Here is a 20,578-nt window from a genome sequence, read left to right on the forward strand (position 1 = left end):
ATGTCAGTCTCAAGGTACTGTGAGAAACGGTAATAACAATCACACAGTTTATTAATATACTGCTGTGCAGGGTAAGGATATCAGAGCACTTTGCAATATCCATTAACTTTTCACCACACCCCTGAAGTGAGGACAGAGGTGACTTACCAAGAAACCACTCCCTTTCCACATACGGGACTACAAAAACAAGGGTGATTATAAGAAATGTCAGTCTCAAGGTACTGTGAGAAACAGTAATAACAATCACACAGTTTATTAATATACTGCTGTGCAGGGTAAGGATATCAGAGCACTTTGCAATATCCATTAACTTTTCACCACACCCCTGGAGGCAATCAATAAACCAGTATAACCGGGTATGAGAAACAGAGGAAATGGAGTCACCAGAGAATCCCCAAATCCCGATCTCACTCTAAAACACAGCTGCACACTCATCCCACAGTCTCAGACAGAACTCAGGGAGTTCTGAGGGGAACTCAGACCTTACAGCTGGGCCAAGGGACGCGCACGTGGCATGCAGCCTTCATGGGAAAAAGGTTGTACAGATGGTTTCATTGAGACTGGTAACAGGTCAGGTCCTTCTGAGCCACTTACTTCATCAACAAAGAGCTGTGCAAAGGTTTGGTACTCCTCACTGCTTGTATTGCTAAAGCCTGGAGAGTATTCCACGTTTGTTATCCGTACCGTGCCACTAAGCTTCCGGACAGCTGCAAAGTAAGAAAAAGACAATTTAAATACATGTCCCATGGGCTGTGTAGTCCATGGACAAGTGTGTGACAGTCACTGGCACGCCTGGCCACGTGAGGTACGCATCAGCTCATAACAGCAGAAGGCCAGCCCTCTGAAACGCAGCCAAAACCACAAACACCTGAACATAGGCGTCCATCACATTAGTCTGCCCTCTCTGACTCTCAAGAAAGGCACCGACCTCCTGTAGGGCTTATATCTGCCAGCTCTGTCTTGGATGCTCTGGGGCATCTGAAATGCTGCTCTGTGGCTACGCGCCGGCACCTGGATTGCTCTCCTAGGCTCAGCTAGCTGTCCCAGCTCACTCTACGTGCAACGGGGCGACACCAGTCCCTCCAGAGGGCAAATCATTGCAGCACCAACGTCCTCCCTCCAGCCTCAGAGGAAGGCCAGACGGCTGCCTGAGATTAGACATCTAATTTTAGACAGCTATGGTAAGGTAAGATGAACCCCAACAGGGTGTACGCTTCCTCCCTGAAGTTGTATCTGCTGAATCACGTTAAGTCAGTTTCAAATGTTTTAGGTTCTTTCTCGGTATCACTGGTCTTGGCATTGTTCCTACAGACACTGAAGGTGATCACAAGGAGAGAAAGGGCTTCTCAAGACATGACTCATACCCCTAGCATCCTTTTAGTGGCTAGCCAGGCAAGCTTACTGCCATCACCCAATACTGTGACCATTGCCAGCCAATTGTCTTCACGCTGCCTGCCAGCTGCTAACAGACCATCACTCCTAGCATACCAAGATCTAACGTTTCAATATCTTATATGAATATAAGATAGTCTTCACCAAAGACTTCAAGAACTCTATCATCTGGCTAAGGATTTGGTTTGAAATTGTTTGTGAATCAAGTGACCGGTCTTTACTTCCTGGCGTACCAACTTGCTTTCCTCCCTGCACACTTCTGTCCTGATTTCAACAGTATAGAAAGCACCAGGTTCCAGCTCTGAGACTGTCAGACTCCTATACCCAGTTTTAGTCTTCCATTTTAGCTGCTTTTCCTGAAGCAAGAAGAACTGAAAACTAAGACTCTGCATAAACTCTGTGGATCGTGTTATATCAAAGCTGGTTCTAGTCACATTGGGGACAATAATCCTTTGAATTGGAACAGGTACTAGAGGAAAAGAAACGGTCATCAAGCAAAGCTTTACAGGGGAGAGGAGAAAGTCGTGCCTGCTTAAAGCAATCCACAGAAGGAGGTTTCCTTTATCCTAGCATACTTCTGATCCCAAGGAAACCCTCACCACCACCGCTCAGATGAAATGATTTGGCTTGCTTTTTGCTATGCCTTGTCTGTCAGATGAACATGTGTATTTAGGTGATAAACCACATTGTTATCTGATGGTGAGAGGGGGAAAATGTTCAGAACAACTTTTGAGTGAAAAATGAATAATCAGTAATTAAAAGAGATGACAGACTTCATTATGAAGACTCAGCTGAAGTTGACCCTCCGGGTCAGAGATGTTGCCACAAGGAGGAGCTATATATTAAACTTCACCAAACATGGATTTTTTTGCCCTCGAAATTTCCTGCCCCGGGCTAGTGAGATACCACTACGGTGGCTCTTCTTCTTGTTACTTTGGCATAATCCCTACACAAGCTACTTTCCCAGCAGAAGCACTTGGGTGAATATCCTCTTGTTCCCTTAGGGCATAATCCCTACACAAGCTGCTTTCCCAGCAGAAGCACTTGGGTGAATATCTAATTCATCAGGAAAAGAAAACAAGTTTTTAGCAACTGAACTTATTCGTGTAGAATTCTTCAATTTGTTTCCCAGCTGGAAGAAAATTACCTGCACATTTTTTTCAGTTAAAATTAGCTTTTTTGGTTTTGTTTTTTTTTTTTTTTAAGGGCATAATCCCTACACAAGCTACTTTCCCAGCAGAAGCACTTGGGTGAATATCTAATTCATCAGGAAAAGAAAACAAGTTTTTAGCAACTGAACTTATTCGTGTAGAATTCTTCAATTTGTTTCCCAGCTGGAAGAAAATTACCTGCACATTTTTTCAGTTAAAATTAGCTTTTTTGTTTGTTTTTTTTTTTTTTAAGAAATGAACATTTTTGCATTTTCATTTAAAAAAAAAATCCACATTGTTTTACTGCTTCCTACAATGAAAGAGGGTAGAAGGAACACAAAGCAAAGCAGTAAATGAAGCTTTTCAGTTCAGGTCAAAATGTTCTTTGGTCCAAAATTATTTGTTTCCTCCATTTGGTCACCAAGGTCCCAAATCAGTTGTTTCTAATTTGCTCTGCCAGGCAGAGCAAAGGATACAACATGAAGAAGAGAGAAGACAAAAGCTGAACAGGGGTATCAACATGACTGCCCAGAGCTTAGCAGGACTGGAAAAGTGGACACTGTGGCACTGGTGATTGGAACTGGTGGTACAATAGAGGCTGGAGAAGCAGCAGAGCTGGCCTTACACAGCTGAAAAAAGAGGTTTTACAGGGAGAAAGGAATGAGGGAGAACCAGAAGTGCAGCTGAATCAGTGGAGACCCCCAGAACAGGAGATCGTATAGGAGGGGAAGAGAAAAGAGCAGAGAGGAGTGTGGTTTGGGATCAGAGAGATGTGGAGGGCATGAGAGCCAGAATAAAGGCAAGCAGAAACACAACTGAAATACTTCAAACCGGGATAGTATCACTTACTAATACACTAAAGAAAAAATACATTTATCAATGGGCAGAGACAGCAGCATTCCTATCCCAAACAAAACTGTAATTTAAAGACCAAATTTAACTTTAACCTCAAAATATGATTCAGCTCTAAACTACAGAAAAATCCCCTAATTAGCTGCAATACATCTGCCCAAACCCAAACAGATTAATCACCCCGCCACCAGCCTAGTTACTGTCAATTGCAGCTCTTGAAAATGTGGTTCCCAGGTTTCCACGCAGCTCCTGCCCCACAGAGAATTTGTGGGGCTCTGCCTCACCCATCCTCACTCAGAGAAATAGGGAGGAAGGTCATTTGCTTTCCCAGGTAACTCTCCTGCTCCTGTAAGTACCCTGGTGCTCCGTGGAGCATGCAGGAGAAGACAAGGTGTGTGGCAAAAGGACAAGCAGCATGTTTCGATGAGCCACGCTCAGTGCACTGTATGATTTCCTTCATCTGCTTTGAGAAGAAGAAATGTAACATCAATAAAACTGACTGCCAAATTACCAGAAAGAGAAATTATTCTGACAGGCTGAATTAGGAAAAAAGTGCTGATTCCTGCAAGAAAACGGTTTTGACATAGAAAAGCTAGTTTCAGACACCTTCATCCCAGGTCACAGATTCCAGCTGTGTGTCTTTCCAAACTCTGAGTTTTTGCTTCTCATGTAGCCAAATTACCATGTGTGTAGGCCCCTGCTGAACATATACTCACTGTGGTCCACGGCTGACCCTGGCATTGGGCTGGGAGGTGGAGAGGTGCCTGGCAAAGCTGGTGACCCCAGGGCTCCAGCATGTTTCTCAGACCAAGAGCTGTTCTCTCTTCCCATCTCTACATGTGCTCTGAGAGTGGCGTTGAAGGTGGGAAGGCCAGCATGCCCTGTGACCAGCAGAGCTGTACCAGGACCACCTTGAGAGTCGGCTTGAGGCACACCAAAAGCTGTGTGACTTCTGGTGGTAGCAGAGGCTGTTTGATTTGGAAACACCAGCAATGGTGGACTGAGTGGCTCTTCCCTGGTGGTGCCCGTGGGTGCATCTGTGGGAGCAGCCCCTCGCTGCGATGCGCTGGGGGAAGCCTCTGCCACAGAGCTTTGCTGCCATGGACTTACGGCCACCTGCTGCCCGGCGTTCGTGGTCAGTTCCTTGCTGGCTGCCACCCCCATGGTCGTGGGGCTGTTGTCCCTGCTGGAGCCCATCTGTGGTGCCAGGCTTTTTTTCCAAGGGGCTGGAGGAGTGCTGGTGGGAGAAGAACTGTGGGGTGCTTGCTTGTCACCCAGGGGCAGGGCAACAGGTTGCTGTACGGCGGTGCTTGTCTTGGAGCCCACAGCAGCCACCATCTCGGTGGTGGCAGGGGAAGCAGGGCCTGCAGAGCTCACTTCTTCAGGAGCTAACTCTGTGCTGTTGGTTACTTCAGGAGCCATCGTTTCAGTGAGAGGGTCCACAATCTCACCTGCAACACAGCAAATGCATGTTGAAATGGGACCTCAGATTGGATGAGGAGGCACCAGGGGCTGATCTGAAAATGGGATTGAGACCATTCAGCCACGTAAAATAGCTTACAGAAAGAGGTCTTGAATGTTTCATTCAGGGCAATGCAGCTGGTGAGGGGCCTGGAGAGTAAGTCTCATGAGGAAAGGCTGAGGGAGCTGGGATTGGTTCAGCCTGGAGAAAAGGAGGCTGAGGGGAGACCTTATTGCTCTCTACAACTACCTGAAAGGAGGGTGTAGAGAGGCGGGGGTTGGTCTCTTCTCCCAAGTAACAGGCAATAGGGCAAGAGGAAATGGCCTCAAGTTGTGCCAGGGGAGGTTCAGGCTGGATATTAGGGAAAAAAAATTACACTGAAAGGGTTATTAAGCATTGGAATGGGCTTCCCAGGGAAGTGATTGAGGCATCATCCCTGGAGGTATTCAAAAGATGGATTCACATAGTGCTTAGTGACATGGTTTAGTGGTGGTTTCTTATCAGAGTTAGGTTGATGGTTGGACTAGATGATCTTAAAGGTCCCTTCCAACCTAGATGATTCTATGATTCTCATACATTGTAGTGTACGTGAATGTTATGGTGTTGAATCTGGTTTGTGCCTATACAAAGAAGCCCATTTGATTCCCGGGAGTCATCTTCTGGTTGGCAGGCCATGGACCATTATAGTGCAAGGAAATTAGCCACAGACATACCAAAAGAGGAAATAGTATGCCCCATGTTGCTCAGCAGTGAGTTATTAGGCTACTCAAGAAGGATCTCAGAGGGATTTCATCTGAAGATATATATAAGGTTCACCTTCACGCTCAGACACAGATCATATATACTTGTTCAGCCACAGACTGCAAAGGTGCATCTATACACATTTTCTGCTATATAAACACAGAGGTAAAAAAACACAACTTACTCCAATCTTTCATGCCAAAGGGAAACTACATGCCAGTCTTTTGCTCACCCTCACAGTTTCTTCCAGGTCGGGATGGATTGGTATCCATGGTTGTCTTGCATCTGCACAAGTACGAGCCCATCAAATTGATACACTCTGCGAACACACAGCAGTCATTCTCGGTGTGAGAAGCACATTCATCCCAGTCTGTAAGACCAAAACAGAACATCGGTCAGTCAGCCTCCCTTCTGGCTTCATTAAGCTAGAAATAATCATAAAGTAGTCCTGTCTTCAGGTTTGGAATTTATGAACGTTGCAGATTTGTACTACAGCTATATCAAAAGCATACGTTATACCAAGTTCTGTGCACAGTGCCTCCAGATACATCAGGTAATGAATAGATCTGTTACCACTAGCTACCAGTAGATAGAATATTAAATAGATACTTAATCCAAATAATCCTCTGCTTCAAATAAAAGGTAAATGCAAGTAACTCCCAGGAGAAGCACTCTTCAGTTCTTCACAGAGGAAGTGCTAAGGGCAAAAACTCTTCATAATAGAGTTCTTCTCAAAGGTAATACTGTAAAACTGTGACTCTCTCTCTGGTAGTTTCAGAAAAGAGATTCTGGTTCATCAGTGCATGAATATACTTAAAGATTCTTCCTTATGTCTAATTTCAGCTGCTCTGAATCAGTTGAGATGCTTCTTTCATGGTGTTATAGACCTATTCTATTGCCGTGTGTCTTCACTCTTGAGGGATTTACATCTGAAGTCTTGTATTACCATTTGCACTCTGTTCCAGTAATATGCAAAGACTGAGTTAATGCTTTGGACAAGAATAACCTCATGTGAACCTCCCTGTGTGCACTCCCTTGTGCACACACCTTCACTGCCTCAGGGCCATAAGTGAGGGAGGGCAAAAAACCATACTGAAGGCTGTGTCTTGGGACAAATAATTCTGAAAGTTGTTTTGAAAAATGCACTATTGTAAGTGCTTGTTCTGCAAACATGCAGAGATTAATCACTGTGACCATTTCTCCGAAACAAAGGAAAGTCCCATTCTAGAAACAGAAAGTGCAGAGCCGGTGTGTGCATGCACATACATGCATCCGTCTTTCTGCTTGCAAACAGCACTTCCCTTTTGCTTCTTCCCAGCTAATATTGCAATTCTTTTTCCTTTCTTCCTCATTAGATAATTGTTGCATCTGTGATTGTTTCCATTAGACAATTTCATGTGCCTATGGCCAGCTTATGCCTATTAACGTTATAGCCTAAGCCACTTAGAAGGAATACATTGCAGTATTGACTAAAGCACCAGCAATGAAAGCACTCTCACTAATGCCTTACTATGCTGTGAGGTAATTGTGACTCCTGATGGCTTCAAACCCCATCTGAGAGATGCTTCCGTGCTAATTGCTGAATAACTTGCGTTCACTGGCTCCATTGCCTCTGAGGATTTCCTTTCTCAGCACTTAGCATGGCTTTTTAAGCAAATTCCTTCACCTCTGGCGATCACATTCAATCACACATTGGGCCAAAACATTTACATTCTCTTCTCAGTGCTCACTGACACTAGTCCATTACTCACGCACACACAAACACACACACGGCACCTTTTTCCTCTCTAACCCTTACATCTCAGCCAAGGTGTGCTCTGTGCTCTCTGTCTGCACTCTTGGCCCCTCTCTGGCCTTTCACACTTGGCGGGTGCCTTCACTCTCTCTCTCATCCTCCCCCTTCCCCACTCCTCCACCTTCAGCCAACAGTCTCACTCCAAGAATTATAAAAAATAACCACCTTTTGTGTTCACTATGATTATACCTGCAAGAGGTACATGCAATGGTTAAAAATCTAGGAAACTCCTTGCCTAATGATGTTGCAGATGCTAAAGGCTTGCATGATTTCATGCAGGGATACCCGTGGAGGAGAAACCCAAAGAAATCACTTTGGATTCAGGGAGTCTTGGAACAGAAAACCATTTGTGGTTAAGAGAGTATTAGTGAGAAGCATCATCTACACTTGCCATATGCTTATGCTTCTCCAGGAATTGACTTCTGGCTGCTACTGAGGACGTGATATTGTGCTAGATGGATCTTGGGCCTGACTCACCACATATTGCTTTCTCTTTCCTTACCATGCCTCACACAACAGACAATTTTAATATCTCTATTAATCATGGCTGTAAACTTAATAATTTATGAGTCTTCAAAGAGAGATGCAACTGCTCCATCCCCTCAGTTGTGCTGTCCCTTCTGACTTCTCATCCTTGCTGCTCCAAAGTTGAATTCCCTGCTCTGCCACTGTCATGAAACCAAGTGCATAGCCTTTGGTGGCCAGGCTCCACAGAGGATCCAGGTGCCATTGCTCCGCTTCTGGAAGAGGAGCTGTGCGGGCTTATTGCCAAAGGGCATGTCTTAGGGCTTTCAGGGGTCAGGAAGCAAAACAGCCCATTATAAAAATCTTTCCTTCATGTGTTACACTCCTTTGCCTTATTTTCCACATTTGACTCAGCCCATTACACAAATCTTTCCTTCATGAGTTGCACTCCTTTGCCTTATTTTCCACATTTGACTTCAGGAAATTCATGTCAAACGAATCCTTGTTTGAGAAGAGGTAAGAAATAGACCCCTTTTCTCTGCCCCTAAGGAGGAGTGGAGGAGTTGGCTGTGCTCCTGGTTAAGAGTGGTGCTACTGGAAGCCACCTGGCTTTCTGCAACTAAATTAACAATCCAGACCTATTGCCTTCTTCCCCCTGGCTCCAGGATCAGCAATGTTTGTACAGTATTTTGGCACACATCACCATCTTGCAATTGAGTATCTGCTACCACCTTGGTATTTGTAGGCTTCAGGTGCAATTTGTCTCTCCTGCTTTTTTTCCTCTCCTGTTCCCCCTAACCTCCGTGTGCTCTGCAACTCCAAAGGGAGTTTTCTCTGTTCACAGTAAATAAACTTTTAAGGACTCAGTACACCAGGGGAGAAGAATAAGCCATTCTGTTGGCTTTGGCAGCTCTCTGAACTCTGGCTGTCTCTGCCAGCTGGGAAACCTGAAGCCCGAACTTAGCCCTTTGAAGATAAAAAAGGTGATTACTGAAGATCAAACAAAGGCCTAGTTTAACATAAATTCCATACATGTTTCTTTAGTCCTGTTCACTGAGAGGACATTTGGGAATTCCTCTGAGTGGATTTCTATAGCGAAATATATATATATATGTGTTCATCTATAATGAAGATGTTAGATTTCTTTCCTTAAACCCTCACCCAAATACAGCACCACAGCCTTGAAGCACAAAATTGTCTAGAGGGTATCTGTATCTAAAGGCTACAAATATTCCACAGTAATCCTATCTGCAGTTCAGTGTGAGAAAGATATGGCAAACTTCCAACTGCTCACAAAGAGGAGAGGGAGGAAAATTAATAGGGAAACCAAGAGCTCTGCTCCTCCTTGAACATAGTGGAGTAGTGCCAGCAGGTACATGGGGACAGCCAATGCTCCATCGTCTGACCTCTTCTGGGCTAATGGATAAAAGCCCATGAGGAGTTATCATGGAATCACGGAATTGTCAGAGTTGGAAGGGACCTCTAGAGATCCTCTGGTCCAACTCCCCTGCCAGAGCAGGATTGCCCAGAGCACATCACTCAGAACAGCATCCAGGTAGGTTCTCATGTGATGAATTTCTCTCCAACAAACCACATACTTTGTCTCTCCATGAAGAAGTATTCCATGAAGAATGCTGGTGATACTGTGCATGATCAAAGTACAAACCCTGTCTTCTTGTTTGAAAAAAAAATAAAAAATAAAAAAATACCTTCTACTGCAGCGTTTTGCTGATCCACCAAAAGCGCAGAGCCATTGTGCAGGTAAGAAAGCACTGGGGCAAATGTGGAGGCATCGACTGGAAACTCAGGGTCCTCCACAGTGATTCTGAGCCTCACTATGATGCTTCCAGCTTGCAAGGATTCAGTCTGCACTTTCAGCTTCCCAGATTTGTATAAAGCAGAAATGTTGGGTGGAAATGAATTTTCAAGCTAAGTAAAGGGGGAAAAGCATTGATAATTAGGAAGCCAACACGAACAGGTCCTTTTAAAACTGAACAATGGTGGTACTGTTTCAAAGACTACGCACAACACAGAAAATGTTGTAAAAAGAAAAGTTTCAAAATATTTCAGAAATCTTACTTTTCAGAGATTACTGAGGCATGGAGAAGTGTGAGTCTCCTTGGTGCCCCTAGGTGCTCTTGAAAATGGTACCCATCTGACCACTGGTCTTACAAACCAAATTTCATTTTGGCTCAAGGGAGCAGAATTCCTTTCTCCCCTGTTTGTCCGCATCACAGCTGCACCCAGTAAGTCTTCATGCATCAGACCCTTGCTGTTAGCTCTGGATGTCACCTAAGTCTTTTGTCCCAAGCCTCCTATATAGATTCACCTCTGCACTACCATACACTGGAACTTGGTCATCTCCACTGTCGCTGGAGCAGACTCTGGCTTGATTTTGACTACCAACTAGCTGTGCCCCAGGCAGTACCCAGGCAGACTTAGCATCAACCAGAGGCCAGACCCAACAGGCAATCACAATGTGACTGCATGCTTTGGATGACCAAACTGCACGGGTACAGGGTAGTTTGTGCCAGTTGGTGTCAGTGCCAGAGAATGGTTAAGGCAATGCTTCATTTATGAGTATGACAATAGCTCCAGCTCCCAGCGATTATTTGAAACTCACCAGACCAAGTCCAGCCTGCAGCCCAGTCCAATGACAAAGAAATCTCAGAATGACCTTATAACAGCCTTCCAGAACCTGAAGGGAGCCTACAGGAGAGATGGGGAGGGACTCTTTGTCAGGGAGTGTAGTGATAAGATGAGGGGTAATGGTTTTAAACTGAAAGATTTAGATCAGATATTAGGAAGAAATTCTTTGAGGGTGGTGAGACACTGGAACAGGTTGCCCAGGGAAGCTGTGGATGCCCCATCCCTGGAAGTATTCATGGCCAGGCTGGATGGGGCTTTGCACAACCTGGTCTCGTGGGAGGTGTCCCTGCCCATGGCAGGGGGTTGGAACTCTGTGATCTTTAAGGTCCCTTCCAACCCAAACCATTCTGTGATTCTGTGATTCTATGAGGCCAAAAAAATGGGGGTGGATTACTTCAAGAAAATGTGTTTGAGGCAGCTCAGCTTCAAGGCAATATCATAATTACACTGTGTTTGATTATCAATCCAGTAAGTAGACACATCAGTTGAACAAAGGATGTTACTTTGGAATATTAAAACTGGCATACTGCTCTCAGCATTTGAGAAGTGCAGGAGTTTGCAGTTTTGCCTTATATCTCTAGAAGTCATCTCCATGCTGAAGCCTTTTTTTTCCTACATACACCTCAAAGGATGCTTTTGAGCATGCAATGCAGTACAATAAATCAACACGGCTTTGCTCCCATTCAGCCAGAGTTTGCTCCAAAATATTCCTACAAACAAGCTGTTTAACTGGTCTAAGTTCAGATCAGGGTGGGAAGGCAAGAAAAAGAGAGGAGAAACGAAGCAAGAGCCCAAGCACCTGAGAAGGCAGGAGCAACAGAGATGGGCAACGCTCCTTTTCCTTCCCAACCTCATGATGCCAGCTAGGTCTGCAGTAGTCTCAGGGGAGGTTCGCTGACAAAAATACTCCTGAACAACATAAGTAAACAATTTGCATCTACGGGAAATAAAACCATGTCAGAAGGTTCAACATGGAATTTCCCATGAGCAAATGCCTCTTCTCTCCTGCCTTCTAAAGTATATCCCCATTACTTTTTTTTCCTTCAGATATATATTCACATATGTTTATGAGCCCCCCTTTGTTTTGGGAAAGTCAAGTTTTGGATGGAGACACCAGTTCCTCTGTATGGGCTCTGTTCTTTACAATAAAACTGTAAGAGATTGCTGTGTCTGAGATGTCCCCCCTGTTTGGGGAGCTGGTAACAGACTTCATGACTCAAATTTTGTTTATGGCTGCTTACACCTGAGCATGGACAGTGGCTACATATGTGCATACGATGAATGGGGCTGAAGAAAAAAGCCTCATCTGGTCACTTTTCCTTAAGGAGAAAAAGCTTTGAGAGCAGTCAGACATTGATAATACATCACTGAAATGAATGCCAGCAATGTAATTTCAATAATCCATTAAGAAGCCTCAAGTCAATTCATTCAGTGTGAGTTTATTGCCAAACTAAAGATCCAAGGAAAGGGGTCCCTGTTGCATGCCTGCATTTTTAATCCCTTTACTCTTCTGTAGGTGAAAATTCTCATTGGCTCCATTGCTAATAAGGCCAAGGGCTTGATCTGTTTGGTCAGTCGGATTTTGTTTTAATTATAAAGAAAGGTCACAGGAAACAATACGATGATTTTCAAGGGATATTTCAGCCAGGCATAAAGACCTCTACTAGATGAATAAATTCTAAATTGAAAAAAAATATATTACCCACAGATATTTTAGCATTACCTCTGTAAGCAGCAGTCTTGAAAATTCTTCATATGCTGAGCTGCTGGTGTTATGGAAATCGTCAGTGAAGTTATAGTTGAGAATCCTCATAGTAATACCAAATATCTTGGCATCTGTAGGGCACAATATTTAAAGAAACACTGACAAAGCAGAAGAGGAAAGGATCCAGTCAGACTAATGTACCCAGACCAAAATCCCAGATTTTGGAGGGGGAAAGAAGGGAGAAGGTTGAGGCAGTTTGGTATTAAACCAAGAAAATAAAGCCAATATTCTGCTACAAGTCTCCCATACATTGAGGAGATGCACTTACATGAGATCCATAAAGATATTTAGGGACCTAATTCCAGCTGCGTGAGAGCTAGGTATACACAAATCCTTGTAGACCTGGCCCTACATAACTCCTGCATTTGAGTTACATCCAGGGCTGAATTGCCTGTGAGCTCAGCTCTGGTCCACCTGTCACAATTATTATTTTTTTCTCAATTTTGGTAGTGTTTATAGTAAATATATTCTTAAACTGAAAATAGTAACAAAAAACAGTGCATGCCACTTCTCTGCCTGGTAAGCCCTGATGGATAATGTACAGAGCACATGAGCTGAAACCAAGAGCCAAGGAATCTATTAACCACTTTAACCTGTATAAACAGTCTGAGGCTGTTACTCAGTGGACTGTTCTTTGGAAAACTTTCCTCAGGGACTCCAACTTCATACCCTGAAGGTCAACCCTTTGTTTCCGTAACCGCTAGACCTCCTACTTTCCCACTACAAAGGCAGTAATTTCCTTCTGACCCAGACTGGAGTCATCTCTTGTTTGATCAAAGGGAAGGCTTTTATAGATAAACATAAACAGTAGCATTCTCACTCTGGCCACTATTAAATAGTTCGCTGCCAGCTTTTTGAAGAAAATGTGGAGAGATCTATTTCTTGGTTTGCATGAAGGCTTAGGAAAAAATTTAAGAATAAAGGAAAAACAAAATTGGGTTTGATCAACACAATAGGGTCTCAGAGAGCTAGCATCACTAGCTAATTGAACAAAATTATGGAGGTATCCTGCAAGCTTTCTTACACAGCCCTTGTTAATCCTTTTAATCCTGGTCACTAACAAATATCCAGCTGAATGTGGCATTCCTCTGGGCACTCTTATTAGCTTAGCTGAGCCCTTGACAAACCAGTTGACTGCATTTCTCACTGGCCACAGCCGCCAACCAGGAAAAATGGGGCCTGATGGGAGCTGGGTGGCAGCACAGGCACACCAAAAAAAAAAAAAAACAACAAACCAAAACCAACCAAAAACTAACAACAAAAAAGGTATTCTATCTTAGCCTGATATCTGTAATAGTCTGAGCCAGTTCCAACACTGCTTTATCAACTAAGGCCAAAGCTCTGCTGCCTGATAGTCGGGGTCGCATAAATGCTGGGGTAGAGGAGAGAAAAAGTGCTGAAGGAGGAGGGAAACACAGTTCAGGGAGGATTAAATGGATCATTGCTGAACTGCAAGTAAGTGGGAGAAGAGAAAGAAGGGGAGGGAAAAATTATATATATTTTTTAAAGTAGCTCTTTACCTGTTTTAACATTTTGATGGAAGATGCTGGTTTTTCCACAGGTTTCATAGCTGATCTCTACTGAATACATCACACCTGCTTCCAGTCCAGACACATCCAGTTTCATTTCGTCTGTTGTTAGGTTTTTTATAATCTCTTTGCCCTTGAACACTTGGACTTGGAAAGTATGGTTCAGGGCAGAAGTGATGTGCCAGGACATTTCAAAACTGTTGCTGGTAACGCTGAAGGTTTGGTGGTTTCTAACTGCAGAGGGATCTATTGCAGTCCCAGGAAGAATCATCACAAAAATAGCAACATTTCACCTTTAAAGCATTGTGTTATTGTAAATCCATTAGAGATAAGCACTTCGACAATCAGTAGGGGAAACTCCCTTTTACATTACATCAGGATAAATTCTGCCCTTCTCCCATTCCATTAGAGGGATTGGGTGCTTACTCTTTCTCTTTTTGTTTCTTTTTACTATACCTATTTGTGTTGAATCTCTCATAGCACTAATAATCAGCCAGTGAGCTACACGTTCAAGCAACAGAAGTGAGTTTGGAGTAGTGGATCTGTGTACTCTACATACATTGACACCTTCTTTTCCTCTTGTCACTTTAATCATCAAAATGCACCTCTTCAGGCAAAGTCTGCCTTGGTTTATCCCTGGAAAAGACCCACAGACCCCAGCTTTTACAGGCTGGGGGCAGAGTGGTAGACAGTGTTTCACCTATTTATGCCATTCTAGTCCAGTGCAATCATTGTCATGTCAATGGAAAAAGACAGGATCCTTCAGAGATTATTCCCCTCCTCAGAGGAGGAGGAGGAAGTGTCTAAATTGGGTAGGATGAATAGCCCTCCAGCAGAGCCTGTCTGTCTCCACTAACTGGAGAGAGCCCGAAAGGTGAGCACAGTCTAGACACCTCTCCTGCAGACAGCTGGGGTCAGGTGAAATGAATATCATGCCCTACACTAACCAAGAGATCATGGCTTGCTGCTGCCCCAACTTCAATTATTTCATGCTAATAGATAACCTGAGAAAAAGGGTTGTTTTCTTAAATTATTTCAATAGGACACAATTGTTTCCACACCTCTGAATCCTATGGCTGCCCGATGCCCCCAAAGACATACTGCCTCTGCTCTAGAGAGACCTCAGTTTAATTCCTCTAGCTTCAGTTTGGATCAGAAATTGTGGATGAAGATCAAGAATATCCAGCGTGTCTCTCTGACCTAAGCAAAGACCCTTTAACATCTTCACGGATTCAAAAGCAACTGGCTTGCATCCTGGTGGCTGTGGCCAGGAGGAACTCCTGTGGTTGGTAGCAGATCCTCCCATGCCTTGCTCCAAGACAAGCCTGGGACATGCAGTGAGCTGTGTCCAGGGTGAGTGAGTGGTGCTGGCCTTGCAGAGCGCTCACTGGCACGCTTCTCATACTGAAGAACCATCCAGCACAAGCCCTGTGATGAGACCTGCACTTGAATGGTTCCCCAGGCACAAACGGCTCAAGAAGCCAGTATGGCCACCTCCACTTCCAGGAGGCCAGCTCCTTTCAGTAGCCATGGGAATTACAGTGAGGCTTCTCCAGTGGTCACAACACTACGGACTCTGATCTGAATTTCACTGAATTTCTAGAGTTGGAAGGGACCATAGAGATCATCTAGTCCAACTCCCCTGCTGAAGCAGGATTGCCTAGAGCTAGAGCATGTTACTCAGGACTGCATCCAGGCGGGTTTTGAAAATCTCCAAAGAAGGGGACTCCACAACCTCCCTGGGCAGCCTGTTCCAGGGTTCCGTCACCCTCACCGTGAAGAAGTTTCTCCTCATATTTGAGTGGAACCTCTTATGTTCCAACTTGTGCCCGTTGCCCCTCGTCCTCTCGGTGGGAACCACTGAAAAGAGTCTGGCTCCCTCCTCCTTCAACCCTCCCTTGAGATACTTGTAGGCGTTGATAAGGTCTCCCCTCAGCCTTCTCTTCTCCAGACTAAAGAGTCCCAGCTCTCTCAGTCTCTCCTCATAATGTCCTGTTTGGGGAGCCTCTCTTTTTCCATTTCCACAGGTGGAGTTTTATTCCAAAACTATTACCATCTTCTGTAACTCAACCAGCCCCAGGACAAAGGGATCAAAGAGTGTCTGAATTAAAAGCAAGACAATATTCATTCAAATCCGAGGTTACTTACAGCACTCAGCATCTGTAGATTGGTTAGTCATGGACAAGAGGCTTGAATTACTTATAGACAGAGAGCTATCGCTAGTGTTAATGAGATCCAATGCTGAACTTGGAGTAGATGCTGCTGTGCCTAGGGGAAAAACAGTATTATCAAAGAGTTAAAGCATTCCTAACAAAGTAAATCCAAAATAATACCATTCATGTTTTCCACAGATGAAAAGCAGCAATAGAAGTAGTATAAATAGAAATGAAAATAAACGTATTATCATATCACAAAAGCATACAGTAATACATTATCTTAATTTTGGAGATTAAAGGATTGTAAAATTGTTTTCTAACTAAAGCATTGAATCTGCAAGCACTTATTTATCTCCTTATCTTTAAGCCTATTAGCAGGCCCATTGGTGTCTGTGGGCTGTAAGTAAATGCCTCTGTATTTTGCTGAACTGGTACAAAGTATTATTTCACCCACGGCCAAGCTCTGTCTGCCTCCAGCAGAGGACCCTGTGTAATCCAGGGTGGGATTATACAACCACCGAGTCCCGGCTGCAGTCACGCAGTCAACATGGGAAGGAGAGTTCATGTACAAATAATGTCATTCATCATCTCCCAGGAGGCTGGGGAGGTGTACGACAGTGAGTGACTTGCTCTGAGAAGCAGTCAGGGTCTGAAGGCAGAGGGTTTGGCAGGTGAGTGAGGACAGGTGAGGGTGAGATAGGAGAAACAGCCAGGTACTGTGAATTCTATAGCCTGTATTTCAATCAGAAGTATCTATAACAACTGGCTTATGTGGCACCTTCTCCCAACAGGAGGAGAAGGGGCACTGTGTGCTCCAGAATTCTCTGCTTTGCAGGTGGCTCCTGCCATGGACCACAGAGTCCTGTAGAAGTGTTCTCCCAAGGCGAGACTGACATTTCTTACCTTCCTTTCTTGGGCTCAGCTGGTGAGGGTTGACATCTGCACGTTCATGCTGAGGGTCACAGCTGTAATAACCCTCCAGGTTTACACAGGTGTTTTTCTCAGGACAAGTGTTGAATACAAGATGGGAACATTCATTGACATCTAAGAAGAAGAACACACCTTGCACAGATACTGGTAGCAGTGTCAAGACTGAATTGCAATGTGTGTAGACCAGGCTCTGGATATGATAAAATCAGTGTAAATCTGCAGTAACTCTGCTGAAACAGTTCTGGGTGTATATGGGTGCAATGAAATCAGAATGCTGCCCTTCCCCAAATCTAGCCCCCATTCAGTTATAACCCTATCACTTTTTAGTCCAACTCTTTGAAACAAGAGGACAGAGAGTGGCAGGTCCTGCTTACAGTTGCGGGGTGTCCTCCAAACCTAAGAAACTTCAGCAGCAAGGGGAAGGAGATCTACCCAGTGATTTCACTGGAAGTTGGACTGAGTTTTCAAAAGTAAACACAGAATAAGAAGTGATGACAACGGTGCTTATGGATGCATTTCAGAAGTGAAAATGTTCAGGTAACTATGCAGCAATAAGTACATTTAAAAAAACCTCGAATATATTCAAATATGTACCTAACATTTAAAAAGTATAGCAATATACTATAGTAACTATCAAAATATAAATACTCCTTGCTTCAGGCAAGCTATTGGAAGTAATACATATCTATAAAAACAGACTATATCTGCTTCCCAAGAATACTTTAAACACTTTTTTAAAGAGCCTGCTTAATACAAGTAATGATTGTGCTACATGTTTTGAACACCTTTCGTTTTTTCGTATGAGGATGGTCTGTGTTATGCTATTAGGAGAAAATAGAAAATTGAGGAAGCAGGAATATTCCCCTCCAAACTATTCATTCCAAAATAATTACTAACTAATTACAACCCTCTCCATCCTATAATGTATAGCTTAAGGCCATATTTGCAAAATTTACAAGATTCATGACGCTGTTTTTGAAAGCAAATTGATAGTCATACAGACGAAATGTCAAGTGAAGATAGACAAAGCCCCCTGAAAAAGCTTCCCCCCCTGTGACAGGATTATAATAATTAACCTTGCACTTGTGTGTCAATCACTTCATACACACGCCTCACTATGTCCTTCAAGGAATTAGACACTTCTGCTAGTGGAGATGGCTGATGCAGTCCAATAAGAACATGGGAGGCCACTGTCCCAGCATATATTTCTGCACGGTGACTCTGGATATGGTACACAGAGGCGTTCAAGGGCTGTAATGCACCAGTAATCTAGAAAACAGGAGAACAAACACTTTGGTACCTCATTTCTTTATCAGCACAGCCGTATGCCAATAAGGCATAACCTATGCAGTGATTATCATCATAATCTGAGTGTAGAAAGCACCTATCCAGAAACCATATCAAAGTGGCAACATTTAGATCTGTATTTATGCAAGGTGATCGTTTCTCATTATCACATTTCACAGCAGATTTACAGGACAGTACTGCCAAGCTAAGGGAGGTGTGGAGCTGCATGTCAGATCTCAAATGCTTAGGTGTCCTGGCAGGAGGATGCAACCCAGGAAGATAAAAAAGGCTCTTTGGCTTGTAATGTTTAAACATCAACATCTCAATAGACAGAATATACTTTAGACACGCTGTTACAATTCATCTGTAATAAAGCTGTCCAACACTTCTTACTTTAAGCAACTAAAAAGACTGCTGGCAAAGGGAATAGAAAGAAAAAGAATAGCAATGGGCTGAGCAAGAAGGCTGGGACTGAGAGCCACAGAGAGACCCCAGGACTGACCGAGTCATCAAACCGTGGGTCAGGGATCAGAGAAGGGACATGGTGGGGGGCTGAGCATTAGGAATCTGTGGAGCAGACAGGGCCTGGAAGACATTCCTCTGTGCAATAGTTCATTGCAAAGCTTCAGTTTATATTTCCTATATTTTGAGTGTTTCTCTTTGCCTTAGCTTGCTTTAGACCAAGATATGAAAGTCTTGGCAAATCATTGCCCTCTATTCCTTACTCTACAGTGACAGGACCAGAGTTTCCTGCTTTTTATGGGTATGAGAAGGGTGAATTTGGGTAGGAGGATCAAGTAAATTCATGCAACATCCCCACACTACTTCTACCTTCTGTTCTGCCTGCCAGTGCTAGTTGATGATGGGAGCCCACTCCTACCTGGAAAATGAGGAGTAGAAATAAAAATGAATGGAAATAGGCAACTGCCATCTTGGGTACCTTTCAAAGGATACATACAAGCCTGGCTTTCTCCATGGCATGGTGATATGTATTAGGGAAATGCTTTGGGTTTACCACCTGGAGAGTCTTTGTCCTAGCTCATCAATCCATTCCTTAAATACCACTTCTAGGACAGCCCAAGCTCACTTGTGTAAGCGCAGCTTTAGTTTGTAGCCTGGTTCTTCCTGAAGGCCCTCCTTTCTGGAGGCCTGCCTCACTCCTCTGGTAGGGCTGTGTTTTTCTTGGTTGCCTTGGACTCTTTCTACCTGCGTGTGCTGGGGACAGGGACCGGCACACTGTGCTGCTACCGCATGGCCATGCACATGTTGTTGCTAATGCCACTGTTAATCCATGCACGAGGCAAAGCCTTGGTCTTACAGCAAAGGCAACACCCTGCTGTCTCCCCCAGCACTGTTCCTGTGGGAAGAATGACAACAAAATGCCCTCGACCCAGCCACAGTCCCCTGCCACAACCCTGGGGTTTCACAGTGAAACTTCTGGTGCTGCTGAGTCCGTCTGCCATGTAGGTCCCAGTGCCATAGATTAGGTTTGTCTTTCACAGAATCACAGAATCTTCTAGGTTGGAAGGGACCTTAAAGATCATCTTGTCCAACCGTCAACCTAACTGACAAAAATAGACACCCGCACAACAAACAAGAAGCAACACCATCACTAAACCATACCTCCCAGCACTACATCAACCTGTCTTTTGAACACCTCCAGGGATGGTGCCTCAACCACCTCCCTGGGCGCCCATTCCAATGTCTGGTTTAACTCAAAACTCCTTATCAGAAAACATCACACTTTGCGGGTCTTGAAATCCAGACCCTGTTGGTCATAGACCCAAAATCAAACTGAGACAGAGCTGGAGAAAACATCACTTAAACAGGAAAAAAACCCTATATTTCTGAATGTCTTTACCCTCGGAAGAGACCTGAAATATTAACTAAAGGAGCTGATAGATCAAATATCTGGTGGAACAAAAGGGGAGCAACTAGCTGGCAAGATTATGTCCAGCACAGAGGACAATGAGATCCCTCCTGGGCTGGAGCAAGTGGTGGCCACTGACTAACAGAACCAGGGACACAACGAGCAGCACACAGCAGTGTTTGTGTTTGTACATACCATGGAGTGCAAAAGGCGTGAATGATTCAGAAGGTAGGAATCCACTCTGATTAATTCATTAAAATCCATTTTCACAAGCACTGTCACGTTGTACCAGAATGTTCTTCCTGAAGCGTACGAAAAAAAACCAGCCAAGTCATCTGAGGTCTGATGCTATAGAAAGCGACAGAGCTATAGAAAGGCTCTGAGAAATTGAAGCAAGCTTTAACTTTGAAATGATGAAGGACCCATGCACAACCATCAGCTACAGCCTCCTTTGCCATATACCGCAGGCAGTGGCGCTGGAGAAGGAGAAGAAGCCAAGGAAGGTCCACTGGACCCACAGCACCCACGCACTGT

The 20,578-nt window shown here is 44.1% G+C and overlaps 1 protein-coding gene across 1 annotated transcript in view; it reads right to left on the bottom strand.

Annotated features, from left to right (window-relative positions):
- Positions 1–20,578, bottom strand: part of UMODL1 (uromodulin like 1) — a 55,811-nt gene that overhangs the window by 27,517 nt on the left and 7,716 nt on the right. The window contains exons 3-12 of the mRNA XM_014938021.1: positions 20,240–20,346; positions 17,964–18,156; positions 16,861–17,001; positions 15,950–16,069; positions 13,793–14,047; positions 12,231–12,343; positions 9,568–9,787; positions 5,831–5,968; positions 4,112–4,846; positions 595–707 (exon numbers count right to left, since the gene is read on the bottom strand). Of these exons, the coding sequence (XP_014793507.1) occupies positions 595–707; positions 4,112–4,846; positions 5,831–5,968; positions 9,568–9,787; positions 12,231–12,343; positions 13,793–14,047; positions 15,950–16,069; positions 16,861–17,001; positions 17,964–18,156; positions 20,240–20,346 (2,135 nt within the window). The remainder of the gene's footprint in view (positions 1–594; positions 708–4,111; positions 4,847–5,830; positions 5,969–9,567; positions 9,788–12,230; positions 12,344–13,792; positions 14,048–15,949; positions 16,070–16,860; positions 17,002–17,963; positions 18,157–20,239; positions 20,347–20,578) is intronic.

The sequence above is a fragment of the Calidris pugnax genome, unplaced genomic scaffold (genome assembly GCF_001431845.1).
Source record: "Calidris pugnax isolate Ruff unplaced genomic scaffold, ASM143184v1 scaffold25, whole genome shotgun sequence".
Classification (NCBI taxonomy): Eukaryota; Metazoa; Chordata; class Aves; order Charadriiformes; family Scolopacidae; genus Calidris; species Calidris pugnax.